The following is a 12655-nucleotide window of genomic DNA, read 5'->3' on the forward strand; positions in this document are numbered from 1 at the left end:
TACAGGAACAAAATTACAAAATAAGATAAAAAACATTGTTGTCTCAGACCTCTTTATGCTGATTTTTTTTCTTGTTTGTGAGAGACAATTTTTAAGATTCAAAAGGTGCTGCTGTGATAATGTAATATAATCTTGTGAGCAACATCGGCTATGTAACTTTGTTCGTTAATTTCCTTGATGACTTTAGTGATCTGTGCTTGGAGATACCCATAGAAGGAGACCTAGTTTTGATTTGGAAGGTTTGAAGTGGTAGAGGCAGCTTTTTTTTTTTTTATCTGCATGCAGAATATCATCTCTGCTCTCACTTTTTCCCCTAAGTCTGAGATTTGCTTTCTTGTTTTCCATTTTTGTGTTATGCCAATAAGTCTTATTTATTGGATTTTTTTATGAAGGATCCTTCTAGTGTGTTAGTTCCTTAAATTTTGGACATGTCTTGTTAGTATGTCTTAGTGGTTTGCATTATGCTCAGTTCTATTAAGTCATATGTTTGCATTTCATATAGCTTTGTGCGACTAGTCTTCCACCACAGTGTATGGTAGCTATTGCTACATAAATTAACCAACATTAATAATTTGCATTGACTTTTTTCAGTATTATAAGATTGTTGAAGAACAAGCAAAAAATATTTTCACTTTTTTCTCTGTTACTGTTATTAAAAAAAAAAAAAAGCCATGGGCTAGGGGACTTTAAATTACATCCTGTGCTGTGTTTCATGTGCCTAAGCCTGCGTTTTAGTTTCTGCTTTGGGTCATTTGTTGATTTTTGATGAAGTAGGTTGATTCTCATTTTGTGTATTAGTGTTTAGTTGTACCAGTTTTTTATTAGCTGATACCTTTTTCTGAAAGTCTTGTTACCAGTTTAAACTCCTGGCAGAAAATAAAAAATTCTGTACCATACTGCAAGCAATGCAGCATGTTTTCCTTAGCTTTTCGTTCTCTGTGTATTGAAAGTACTGCAATGGATCTTACTGCTATGTGATAGACTGAGAATGAGAGGAAAGGTGAGGATGGTTGGAATCTGCAAATTTAGCTGCTTTAGCTGTCTCAACAGGTTGTCTCAGAAGTCCAAACCAGGTTGCTGCCAATTGCTGTGTGTTCAAATTCAGTTCTCTGTGTTGGTTTTTTGACCCAAGAAATTGATTTTATTTTTTTATTGGAAATTTGTAAAAAAAACACTTTTGCAAAAGCAAACAAGAGAAAGCCAAACTTTGAAGAGTAACTCTCTGCACTTTTCATCTTACTATTTCCAGACTTCCATTTTTATTATGTATGATGCTTTGCTTTCAGTCAAATCTTAACTGATAAAGTTGCATTTCAGTTTTGTTTCTAAGTGTGTAACAACAGGAAATTATAAGGAGGGAAAAGTCTGAGGCCTCATTTGCCAGATGACTTGTTTTGTTCTCTGGTGCTTCCTAATGTTGAGAAGTGGTAATAGAAAATGATGGTCACGCACGTAGATTACAGTTGACTTGATACATGAGAGATAGCAAACTAATTCCATAACTGGATATCAGAAACTGTTTTAGCTCTTATAATCCGATAGTATATTTATTATATGGGTAAATAATGAAAACCATAATATTTGGTAGGTGTAGGGAAAATTTACTTGATATTTTTGTTTGTTTTATTGAAGGTGAAGAATGGGCCTACGTACAACTGTACAGAATGCAGCTGTGTGTTCAAAAGCTTGGGTAGTTTAAATACACATATCAGCAAGATGCACATGGGTGGTCCACAGAATTCTGTGAGTGCTTCGACAGATGTATCTCACATTACAGCGGTAAGCATTGCTTGTGTGAAAGTGCCTTGAAGAGTTGAATTAGATCTATATCTCAATTCCAGTAATTCTTATGATAGGTTAGAACTGAAAGACCTGTCCCTGTCTTTCATCTTTTTGAAGTTTTGTGTAATTTCTGGAATTGATGGGTGTTATTAAATATTGGCAGAATGTAAATTGGCCAAGCATATACAAGAAAGGATTTGCTGTTTTAGAGTTTGGTAAAAAAAAAAAATAATAATTCTACAACTAAGTGAAATATAATTCTGGTGCTTACAGACTGTGTAGGGTGGAAGGGTTTCTTCCTCAGATAATAGAAATAGTTGGGAAGTTTTACTGAACAATTAAATTTAGAACTTATTCAAATCTTTCAGATTTAGAACTATTTAAATCATTCAGATTTAGAACTATTCAAATGAACTAATTTTCAAAAATCAGTTGTTTATACAATTCTAGTCAATGGAAACACATAATGGTTTCTTCTTCTGACTATTTCTGATAACTTGTTTTAAATGTTAGCTTCTTACTTGACAGATCATAAAGGAAAAAGCTTTCTTGGAAGCACTGAATGTTTTTCTTTCTTTACCAAGGTAACAGAAGGAGCTAAAATTCAGAAAACACTTCCGGTTTAATAAGACTGATTTATTTTTTGAGCCAGTGCATAATTAATATATCATACTACTTCTTTTTCATTGAATAGAACTAACTTTTCTATCTTTAGTCCCCTCTATTTTGCAAAATTTCCAGTTTCTATGCTTTAATAATGTTCAGTGGATTACAAGTAATATCAGACTTTGAAGAGGAGGGTTAAAATCTAAAGTTTCACTTCATTTTTCCCAGCTGTATTATGGTAAAAACAAGCGTCTGTTTTTTTTATAAGGCAGATGCTGTTTGTTTCTTAAGGTTAATTAAAAAAAACCAAAACACTAAAGTGTCCTGTGTGCTTGCAAGAGCATGCAGTCTGCATCTTTTTGTACATTTCTACATTCCCAAGCCTAATCTTAAAAGCAGGATGGAAAAGAATTCCTTCATACTACTTCATGTTTGCTTACTCCAGCCAGCTCTGTTTTTCTTGGGATTGTTTTGTTTAAATATTTGGCATTTGCATTGTTTATTGGCATTACAGCAGTGACTTGTTCTGAACTTTGCTGCATGCATACTTCCGTGCTTGCATCAGAGGGGAAAAGTAAAGAATACCTCCCTATACTAATATAAGCAAAATGGAAGGAAAAAATAATCTTTCTAAAAACATAGGCTAAGGAGTATAACAAGGAAGAACAAAGATAATAACTGGCATGCCGATTGCTTATTAGAATCATAGGATAGTTAGGGTCAGAAAGGACCTTAAGATCATCTAGTTCCAACTCCCCTGCCATGGGCAGGGACACCTCACACTAAACCATCTCACCCAAGGCTTCGTCCAGCCTGGCCTTGAACACTGCCAGGGATGGAGCATTCACAACCTCCCTGGGCAACCCATTCCAGTGCCTCACCACCCTAACAGGAAAGAATTTCCTCCTTATATCCAATCTAAGCTTCCCCTCTTTAAGTTTTAACCTGTTACCCCTTGTCCTGTCACTACAGTCCCTAATGAAGAGTCCATCCCCACCATCCTTATAGCCCCCCCTTCACATACTAGAAGGCTGCTATGAGGTCTCCACGCAGCCTTCTCTTCTGCAGGCTGAACAGCCCCAACTTTCTCAGCCTATCTTCATATGGGAGGTGCTCCAGTCCCCTGATGATCCTCATGGCCCTCCTCTGGACTTGTTGCAACAGTTCCATGTCCTTTTTATGTGGAGGACACCAGAACTGTACACAATACTCCAAGTGAGGTCTCACGAGAGCAGAGTAGAGGGGCAGGATCACCTCCTTTGACCTGCTGGTCACGCTCCTTTTGATGCAGCCCAGGATACGGTTGGCTTTCTGGGCCGTGAGTGCACACTGAAGCCGGCTGGTGTTCATTTTCTCGTCGACCAGCACCCCCAAGTCCTTCTCTGCAGGGCTGCTCTGAATCTCTTCTTTGCCCAACCTGTAGCTGTGCCTGGGATTGCTCCGACCCAGGTGTAGGACTATTAAGAGTATTATGCTTTTCATTTTTAATTTTATATCTGAAACTGCAGGTATTTAGTGATTTTTATTGCTGTAGAAAGATGGTGCATTTTTAGATTAGCACTGACGTTCTTAAATGAGAACTGACTTCTTCATTCTGCTCAAAACTTCCAGATCTGCTTTAACAACAAATCTCAGTATGATCATTCTCTTCTGAAGTTTAAGGTCAGACTCTGTTGTTCCTTGCTATGTACCTGGGGATAAACAATGAATATGCCCTTAATAAATATACTTTCCAAAAGCTGAAGTCTCCCGAAGTGCTGTGCTACCGAAGAATGTATTCTTTGTTATACATGAGTACATCTTTCTCTCCCTAGTCTCCATACTGTGGGAAAATGAACTGTGCTACTTTTCTGTGTGATATTAGCCATGTTTGGGTTTTTTTTTTTTATTTTTTTTGTGTGTGTGGAAAAAAGAAAACTTTCTTCTCATTTCTTTGTAGGACTCTGTCACCCAATCTTTAGCAACACCCCCCGCTAATCTTTTGCAACCTGTTGATAACAAATGGAAGAATGTAAGTGTAGAGTTTTTGTCATATTTTGTCAAGCCTAAAAGTGGGAGAAACTTTGTAAACTTTGATTTAACATGATGAAAAAGCGTATGCAACAGTCCTCTGTGATAAGTTGATCAGCTGATACATGGAAGGCAAGCTTCTTGGTGAATGCAGCTGGTTATTTAGCAGTGGAACAGATCTTGAACAGATTGTATTCCCCCCTTTGTTACGCGCTCATGCTTTTGCATATAATTCTGTTCATTAGCTCTTGAAAGTGGAGTCAAATGCCCTCCTCCATAAAAAGACCACAGGAGAGTAGGACTCTTAAAAATACTGGATTATTCCACTCTGACTTCAATTCACATTGATAGCATAGTTTGGGTGGAGAGGGAAAGAGCTGTGTTCATGCTGCTTGAGTTGCTTGGAATTGAGGCAGCACTGGAATCGGGGGGCTCAGGAAGAGTCCCTGGAGCCAGGGAAGTATGATGCAGGGGTCACTTTCTGGGACCCGGTAGCAGGCAGTCTTGATGTACAGGCAGGTCTTTTATGTACTAGTCACAGTGAGAGCAATAGCATGTTTTGTTGCAGCTATGTAGCATGTTGTTTGTCAACTGCAGGTTGGAGCATGGTATATTAGTGACAGACTAAATTCACCTGCATTTCCGCCTTTCACAGCATCAGTCACTGATACTCTTCTTTTGTACTAGAATTCACAAAACCAAGGACACAGAAATCTGGCAGTGTTGCTTTCAAGTCACCATAACCAGTCTATCCACTTTCTTTATATCTTGACTCTGAATTCATTGTTCAAGGACCAGTTAACTTAGAGATAGACAGAACTGATATGACCTAATTAATTGCTAATATTTTCTGTATTATATAAATAAATAGTTATACCTTGTTGCTTCTTAGATTTTTAAAAAAATTAAAAACAGCCGTTTTTCAGAAGCAGTTTATTTTAAGCAGGTTTTCATTTTTTCATTTTTTTAACAAGTTGAAATAGTTTTCCATTGCTAAAGACTGCTATGAGAAGTGATGCCTGTTTCTTTTGGGGGGGAGCTGTGTGTGTCTGTGAAAGCACAGGTCTGAAAAGAAGTTAATCATTAACTTAGGATATACTTTATTGAAAGTATACTGGAGTAAATGTAACATATATTCCTAAATAATGAAGCTTTAGAAAATTACGATCTTCATATAGTTGTGGCAAGTTCATGTTCTAGAAGGAGAGGAGCTTGCCTAGAATTCAGTCTGTCAATTCATATTGATCTCTTAGAAATCACTCTTTTAAAAGAAGTATGATTTAATACCTAAATATATTGAATATTATTTAAGTTCAAGTTTTGCCTTTCTCATTTGACTTAGTTTTGTGTGTGGTAGTTTGTATTCAGAAACTGTCCAGTAATTTGAGTTTCATAGAGGAACTGATGACCTACTTATTTCTCAGGAGTCAAGAGGATGGGGTTTTTTGTTTGTTTGGATTTGTTGGTTGGTTGGTGGTGGGTGGTTGGTTGGTTTGTTTGTTTGTTTGGGTTTTTGTTGTTGGTTTTTTGTTTGTTTGTTTCATTGACTCTGCATGTTGAAATGAGTCTCTTGTGTCAGTGTGTCATATTATGTGGTTCCAGTTTGGAGCACAGATCCTATTACCCACTGTTCCCGGATTCTTGCTCACCAATTGAGAGAAATGCTTTAGTCCCATCCGTAGTAGTAGTGTCTTCAAAAATGTTTCTTCTCCAGAGCATGACTTAGTAACTGCTAAGCCACTAAGCAGTTTAAGTCTGACCCTTTACAGAGTCAGTGTCAGCTTAGGTGTGGTGGATTTAGGAAACCAAGCATGGTTTGCTAGTCTAACAGTTAAGAGCAGAAACCTGAACTCTCCTACCACTTGCTAGGGTACCTTCTATTTTTACAGTAGTAACTATATACTGTAACCCATATGGGAATCTAGTGGAAAAGGAAAGTATGGCATCACATCAAAACTAATGTAGGCAGACCTCCATGCTAAGGTGAATCAGCAGCGATTTTGTTATGTGTTTTCAGGTATTCCTCCTTTGATGTACTATCTGCTTGTTTCCATGCTTTCGGATGCACAGGCTGCTGGTTGATGTGCAGTTGCTGTTCATTTGTTGAGCAGTTCCTTCATTAACAGTTTTTTTTCCTCCTCCTAAATGCTGGAAGAATCTTGCAGATTTCTAGTGTAGGCTTCTCACTCTACTGAAGAGCTTCCCTCAGTCCTGTTTCAGGAAAATGAATGATCTCTATCAAGAGCTGTTACTTTCTTTAGCAAAACACTTTGCTGCATTTCCTGTTTACTGCAATGAAAATGGCATATAGTGTATTTTGTTTTGTAAACCACATATTGAAATGTTTATGGCACTTTTGCAAAACTGGAATCTGAAAAAGTAGAGTCTTTCCATCTGTCCTGCTGGTGAGGTGAAGAAAGATGAAGTAATGGTTAAATTGGCAAAATAGCAAGTGCTATTCTCACTTGTGTGCAAGAGAAATAAGTGTTTGTTTTCTATCATCTCGGGAGAAGGCATTAACAATAGTTCATCAAATTTGCATGACCTAACTAAGTTAAGCTAATTTTTCTTAACCATTCTCAAATACGGTGACAGTGTCATTTTAACTGTCCAGTGTAATTTATCAGTATAGGACAATCTCAGGGGAATTTTCAGATTGGAAGAAATACCACGTACATGAAGTCTAAGATTATTCCTTGTTAAAAACCAGCTGAAAGAAGGTAGTGTTATATATATATATATGTGCATGCCTGGAAGTGATTATTTTTAGAAGAGAGAAGTGAATATTAGAAGCAAATATCCAGTGTGCTCTAAGGAAAAGAATTATGGGGCTAGCCATTACATATTTCTGTTTTCTGCAGTAAAATAAATTATTGAAAGCATTTGTTTCAGTAATGGCATACTTATGCAGTGTATTTGTTATAAGAAAAAGAAATTTATGAATGAAGAACAGAAAGAGTCTGTATGTTTGCTTTTAAAAAGAAGTACCAAGGCTTTTTGTCACTTTTTCGTTTCTTTGTAAGTGTTACTAAGGTAGCCTCAGATAAAATTATCAAATCAAAGATTACGAAATTTGACTGTTAGACTTAAAGGTGGTTTTAGTATTTTGACACAGCTCCATGTGTATTTAAAATTTTAGAGTATGAAGAGATTTTTTCAAAGCTAAGAGATTTAGAGGGTTGAAAGTTGAAGGGAAAAAGTTAATGGTTTGTTCTGAAAATTTTGATGTAACAAGACAAATAATTTCATACAAAAAATCTCAACTAATAGAAGGTTATTTTCCTAAATGACTTGCTTTAGTCAAATGCAAACTTTAAAAGGACAGCTATGTCAGTGCCATTTATTTGTTTTGGAATTACTTTTCATGTGACCTCTACATGTGGAATTCAGTAATGGATCCCTCTATTTTTGTAAACTGGTTGAAGGTTCACTAGTTATGATAAATGTAATTCAAGGTGTAAGTTTACAGTTTTGCAGCTTGGGAAGAACTCTAGGGATATACAGAAGCAGTTCTTTAGTGGAGTGAGTAAACTGCTCTGTATAATTCTTACTTCTTAGTCAAGTGGACATCCTTGTAGTAGCCAGTTGACAAACGTTTGAGATAAGGAAGCTGAACTGTTCTTACATCCTTTTCATCTTCCTTTACAAGTGTACCACTGTATATTACAGGCCACACATTTTCGGTCTCCACTTCTTCAACAGCCAGAAAACCAGGTTGCTTCAGCTGCTGCTCACCAGGGTCAGCAGGCTGTAACTGATGTCATCCAGCAACTCCTTGAGTTATCAGAACCAGGTCCTGTAGAAAATAACCAACCTCAACAACCTGGTCAGCAGCTCAACATTGCAGTGGGAATCAATAGAGATATTTTGCAGGTAAGAGCTCTGTGTGAGAACAGCTTTCCATTTCAGTGGATTCCTTCTTGTTTTTATTTTAGTCAAATTTGTTCTCAGTATTTTCAATTACAGCATTCTTTCTACATTTTTAAATGGTTTATCAGTCAAGAATGACTTGTAAAGATCTACTGAAAGGGTATGGAGCACACCAAGATATCTTTGTACAGTATTACAAAAGCAAGGTTATAAATACTGATCATATGATCCAGAAGAAAGCTTTAAGTCTACACACCCATACATGGACATTTCATTGATTCTTTTGGCTTTCTTTTTCTGTTGCCTAGAAGCATCTTCTGGCTTGTCCTTAGATTAGGCCATGCTTAAAACTTGATGACGTTTAAGAGGGGAAAAATAAATATTTTAATCTGGTTTAAAAAAATGAGAATGTGTACGAGGCCTTTATCCTGTTCTAATCAATAAGGGTTATTTAAATATTTCCTATTTGTGCAAGAAAATTCCTTCCCGGCTCAACCAGTGTTTCTTGTAACCATTATGCTTTCCTAGATACTGTCAGTAGGAGATGCTTTGTAACAGAAGAGGTGCAACTGCCTGTGCTTGTAGTGCAGCCTCCATAGAGGCGTAAGATAGAATAAAAACTTCTTTAGTATTGGTGGTAGCCAGCTAACCTTTAAGCTATTTCTTCATCTCTGGTCTTCTAAGTACCATTTAAATTTCTTTTTGGAAGACCTGAAAGTTACATGTAACTATGTGTATGGGTTCTCTAATGTCTGGAAAGTGATGTGTGGTTGCAGCGAATTACAACATGAAATGTGACTGTTATATTGATAGATTATTCTTTTTCTTTTTATATTGGCCTTTGAGGTTGGTTCTTGAAGTTTTTGTATAAGCATTTAATCACTGATTGTATGGATGGGCTTAAAATTTGACATTTATGCAGAACTGTTGTGTCATGTAGTAGGCATACGAGATGGTTGTATGTTCCTGGGAAATGCTTGATTCCATAGAAATAATTGGCATTTTTCTGAAAGGCAGCTGTTGGAACGTGTACTAGTGCAGGAAATCCAACTTAAAATCGCACAATCGGAAGTCAGTGTTGTGTAAGAATGTTTTTTGCAATTTTGAAATCCAGCTGATATTTTGAGAGGTAGAGGCATTTAATTCTTCATTTGTAAGAATTAATTAATTCTTCATCTTGTAAGTATTTGCTTGAGAAAAGTTGTGACAATAGTGAAATGTTTCTTTCTTAACCTAGAGGTATTTTGTTCTTTTAGCAAGCTTTAGAAAACAGTGGGTTGTCTTCAATTCCCGTCTCTGCACATTCTGCTGACTGCAGCCAAACTAAGAGTCCTGGGGCAGAGGATCAGAAACCAGATGTCCAGACGCTTTCAAATCATCAGGCTGACTCTAATAATGGAGAACAAGATAAGGAGCAAGAGAGTACAGATAAATTGGATAAAAAAGAAAAAAAGTTTATTAAGAAGAAGTCATCATTTTTACCTGGTAATGTTGCCACTGCCTGCTGCTCTTTGTGCTGTAAGGTCTGTGTGTGGGTGCTGTGTGTGTGGGTGTGTTGATGGCTTTATAAAGGAGTTTCCCAAAACGTGTTGTGGATGAGTTATAAATTTCATTTACTCTTGTCTAAACCACAGTATATGTGGAAGTTGTGATCAATAGTATTTATAAGTTTCACTATACTGGTGCAAAACTATGTCAGAATGGCATTAAGTGAAGTTATGCTGTCAAATCTTCTAGACTTAACCCAGTGGAATTTATGGAAAAGGACAAAAAAGAATATTAATATTTTTGCTTTTTTTCCCCATCATCTTTCTCTGAGAAGGATTACTTTTTTATGGTGTGTCCCATAGCAGAGTTCTTGGAAGCACTACTCTTCCTCTTTGGAAATGAGGCTTCACAGAGGCAGAAGTGCAGTACTGCTGCAATCATGCAGATTGTCACTGAACTAGGCCATGTCGGGAAGGATGAAGGTTGGCATTATAGATAATACTTCATGTCACCTATGCTGGGAATCGCAAGGCTGATCTATTACATATTAATGTTGCACCTCCATACTCTGTTGTGGGTATGCAAGCCTGGATTTTGTCTCCCTGTGCTTAAATGCAACTTCAGTTAGCAGTAAAATTGCTAGAAGTGGTTTGTTCCAAACATAGCCATCATACCTTAATGGCTGGCCTGGTGGAGACAGTGCTAAAATAAGGAGTCATTGAGCTCTGTCTGTAGTATCTTCATAGCTACACTGTTGTTACTTTTTTTTCCGTACAAGGGAAGCAGAAATTGATCCAAAGTTGAAAACTCATCCAGGATAACTGTGCTAAAACGCAACGTTAACTTTTTCCTCTGGTAATAGTAACTACTTTGTTCCATGTGTGTAACAATAACAACTGTTTAATTCTGACTGCAAATAAAAATAGGAAATTTCTACAGTACAGTGAAACACAACCACCTTTATTTTTTTATAAAATAATTTAATCATATTGATATAGTTTACAGAAAAAAACACTATATGAACCGATCTAAATGAATGAATATATGATATTGAACAACATATATGACTAAAAATCCCTGATAGGATTTAGAAGATTCTTCTGTCATTTTTGCCCAGAAGAAGGTATCATAAAACCTTTGGATCATAACTTCTGTGAGAAAGTAGCCTTAAATCGTAAATCTTTCTGAAAGACTTTTTTTCTCCTGTAAAAATTTATAAAAAGTAATTTAAGTCTGAATTTGCATGAGAAAGGCCCATATAAATTACCTGCCTAATTTAGATAACTGTTTAGTACTTAAAGTAATTCAGTGTGGTTACGATTAGGGATTTAGATTCATTGTTGCGTAATTGTGTGATAATACTGTATTTATAAGATATCTGGTATATTAGATTACAGTTACATTCTGTATTTCTGAGTGGCATAAAAATTACGTTCTGTGAAGCCAGACATCTCTTAGCTTTTTTTCCTTTTTTTTTTTTTTCCCTTCTTTCTCTTCAGTAGTATAAAAATGTTTGAATTTCAACAGGATTCTCTTGGGTTTTATTGTTGTCATTCCAGTCCATCACTATTTTTGTGAAGTATCTGATAGAGAAGTTAATTTTTGACAAAATGTGTTGTAATGGCATCTATTTCACAAAATGTTTTTGCAATTTGATTGGTTTGCATAATATCATTGTGGTGGGATTTCTGGAGAACTCTTGAAATGCTTAAAACACATTTATTTTTATGTTCCTTATTTTAGGTTCTATACGTGAAGAAAATGGAATAAGGTGGCATGTTTGTCCATATTGCTCTAAAGAATTTAAAAAACCAAGCGATCTAGTGCGCCACATTCGCATTCATACCCATGAGAAGCCTTTCAAGTGTCCCCAGTGTTTCCGCGCCTTTGCCGTTAAGAGTACTCTCACAGCACATATAAAAACACATACTGGCATTAAGGCTTTCAAGTGCCAATTTTGTATGAAATGCTTTTCCACCTCAGGGAGTTTAAAAGTTCACATTCGTCTACACACAGGTAAGGCCTCAAAATTGCATTTATATTTTCTGTAATGTGGGTGAAACCTTGAATGGAAAAAGATAATTGAAGTGCTTAAATTCTAGAGATGTCTACCCTGCCATTTATATCTGTCAGAGAATTAACCCGTTTTAATGTCTTGCATGATGAACTTATTTTTTGTCATATCTTTCTAGTTTTTCATGGCGTTGGAACTTTGGGCTCTTAAAAAGTCCAGGGACATTTAGTTTTCTGATTATGAGCCAGCTGTTGCTCCTTTTGAATATCACTATTCTGAGTGTTTTTAATTGTTCTTTCTAAAGAGTCGTACTCTCAGAATTTGAATTCTGATTTTACTGACCCCCAGTCATCTTCTGTATTTACTCTGCATCATTTCTTCCCTCCCCTCTCCCACACTTTTTGATAATTTCACTGTAGCGCTCGGGACTGTTTGTTTACCTCCTGTTTTGCCTTCAACAATAAGCTATTGCTTCATGGCTTTGCCAACTTGCCTGTTTTCAGTATCTTACGCTGCATTTTGTCAAACGCTTTTGTTCATTTTGTCCTTTATTGCATCATATATGATATCTTCCATATCTTATCTTTCTGTGGCTGAACTTCTGTCCTCTACATAGAGAAAAATGAATTTTCTACTCTTGTTGGACTATCCGGTTGTTTTCCACTTTTCTTTCTTTGTTCTTGGAGGTCAGTCAGCTTTCAGCAAGATAAGCTCGTAAATGTGCTTCTCTTTCCTTTCATTCCTGTTTATGTATTTATACATTCTGCGAAAGTGTCATTCATTGGCTGTGTGCCTTTATGATGTACAGGCAAATGCCTTTAGTCTATGAAATATATCAGTGTTGGATTCATGTGCAGAAAGTTTTTCACCATATTTTTTGTAAAA

At 36.4% G+C, this 12655-nt stretch overlaps 1 protein-coding gene across 9 annotated transcripts in view; it reads left to right on the forward strand.

Moving 5' to 3' along the window:
* Positions 1–12655, forward strand: part of ZNF236 (zinc finger protein 236) — a 75364-nt gene that overhangs the window by 26725 nt on the left and 35984 nt on the right. For 8 of the 9 annotated variants that reach the window (XM_061364711.1, XM_061364710.1, XM_061364707.1 and 5 more), the window contains exons 7-11: positions 1633–1779; positions 4328–4399; positions 8068–8271; positions 9525–9753; positions 11500–11772. In XM_061364711.1, the coding sequence (XP_061220695.1) occupies positions 1633–1779; positions 4328–4399; positions 8068–8271; positions 9525–9753; positions 11500–11772 (925 nt within the window). The remainder of the gene's footprint in view (positions 1–1632; positions 1780–4327; positions 4400–8067; positions 8272–9524; positions 9754–11499; positions 11773–12655) is intronic. The other variant, XM_061364706.1, reaches the window with a different exon arrangement.

This window comes from Neopsephotus bourkii, unplaced genomic scaffold (genome assembly GCF_033783945.1).
Source record: "Neopsephotus bourkii isolate Nb327-2 ecotype Australia unplaced genomic scaffold, CSIRO-AGI_Nbou_v1 NB_1248, whole genome shotgun sequence".
NCBI classification, from domain to species: Eukaryota; Metazoa; Chordata; class Aves; order Psittaciformes; family Psittacidae; genus Neopsephotus; species Neopsephotus bourkii.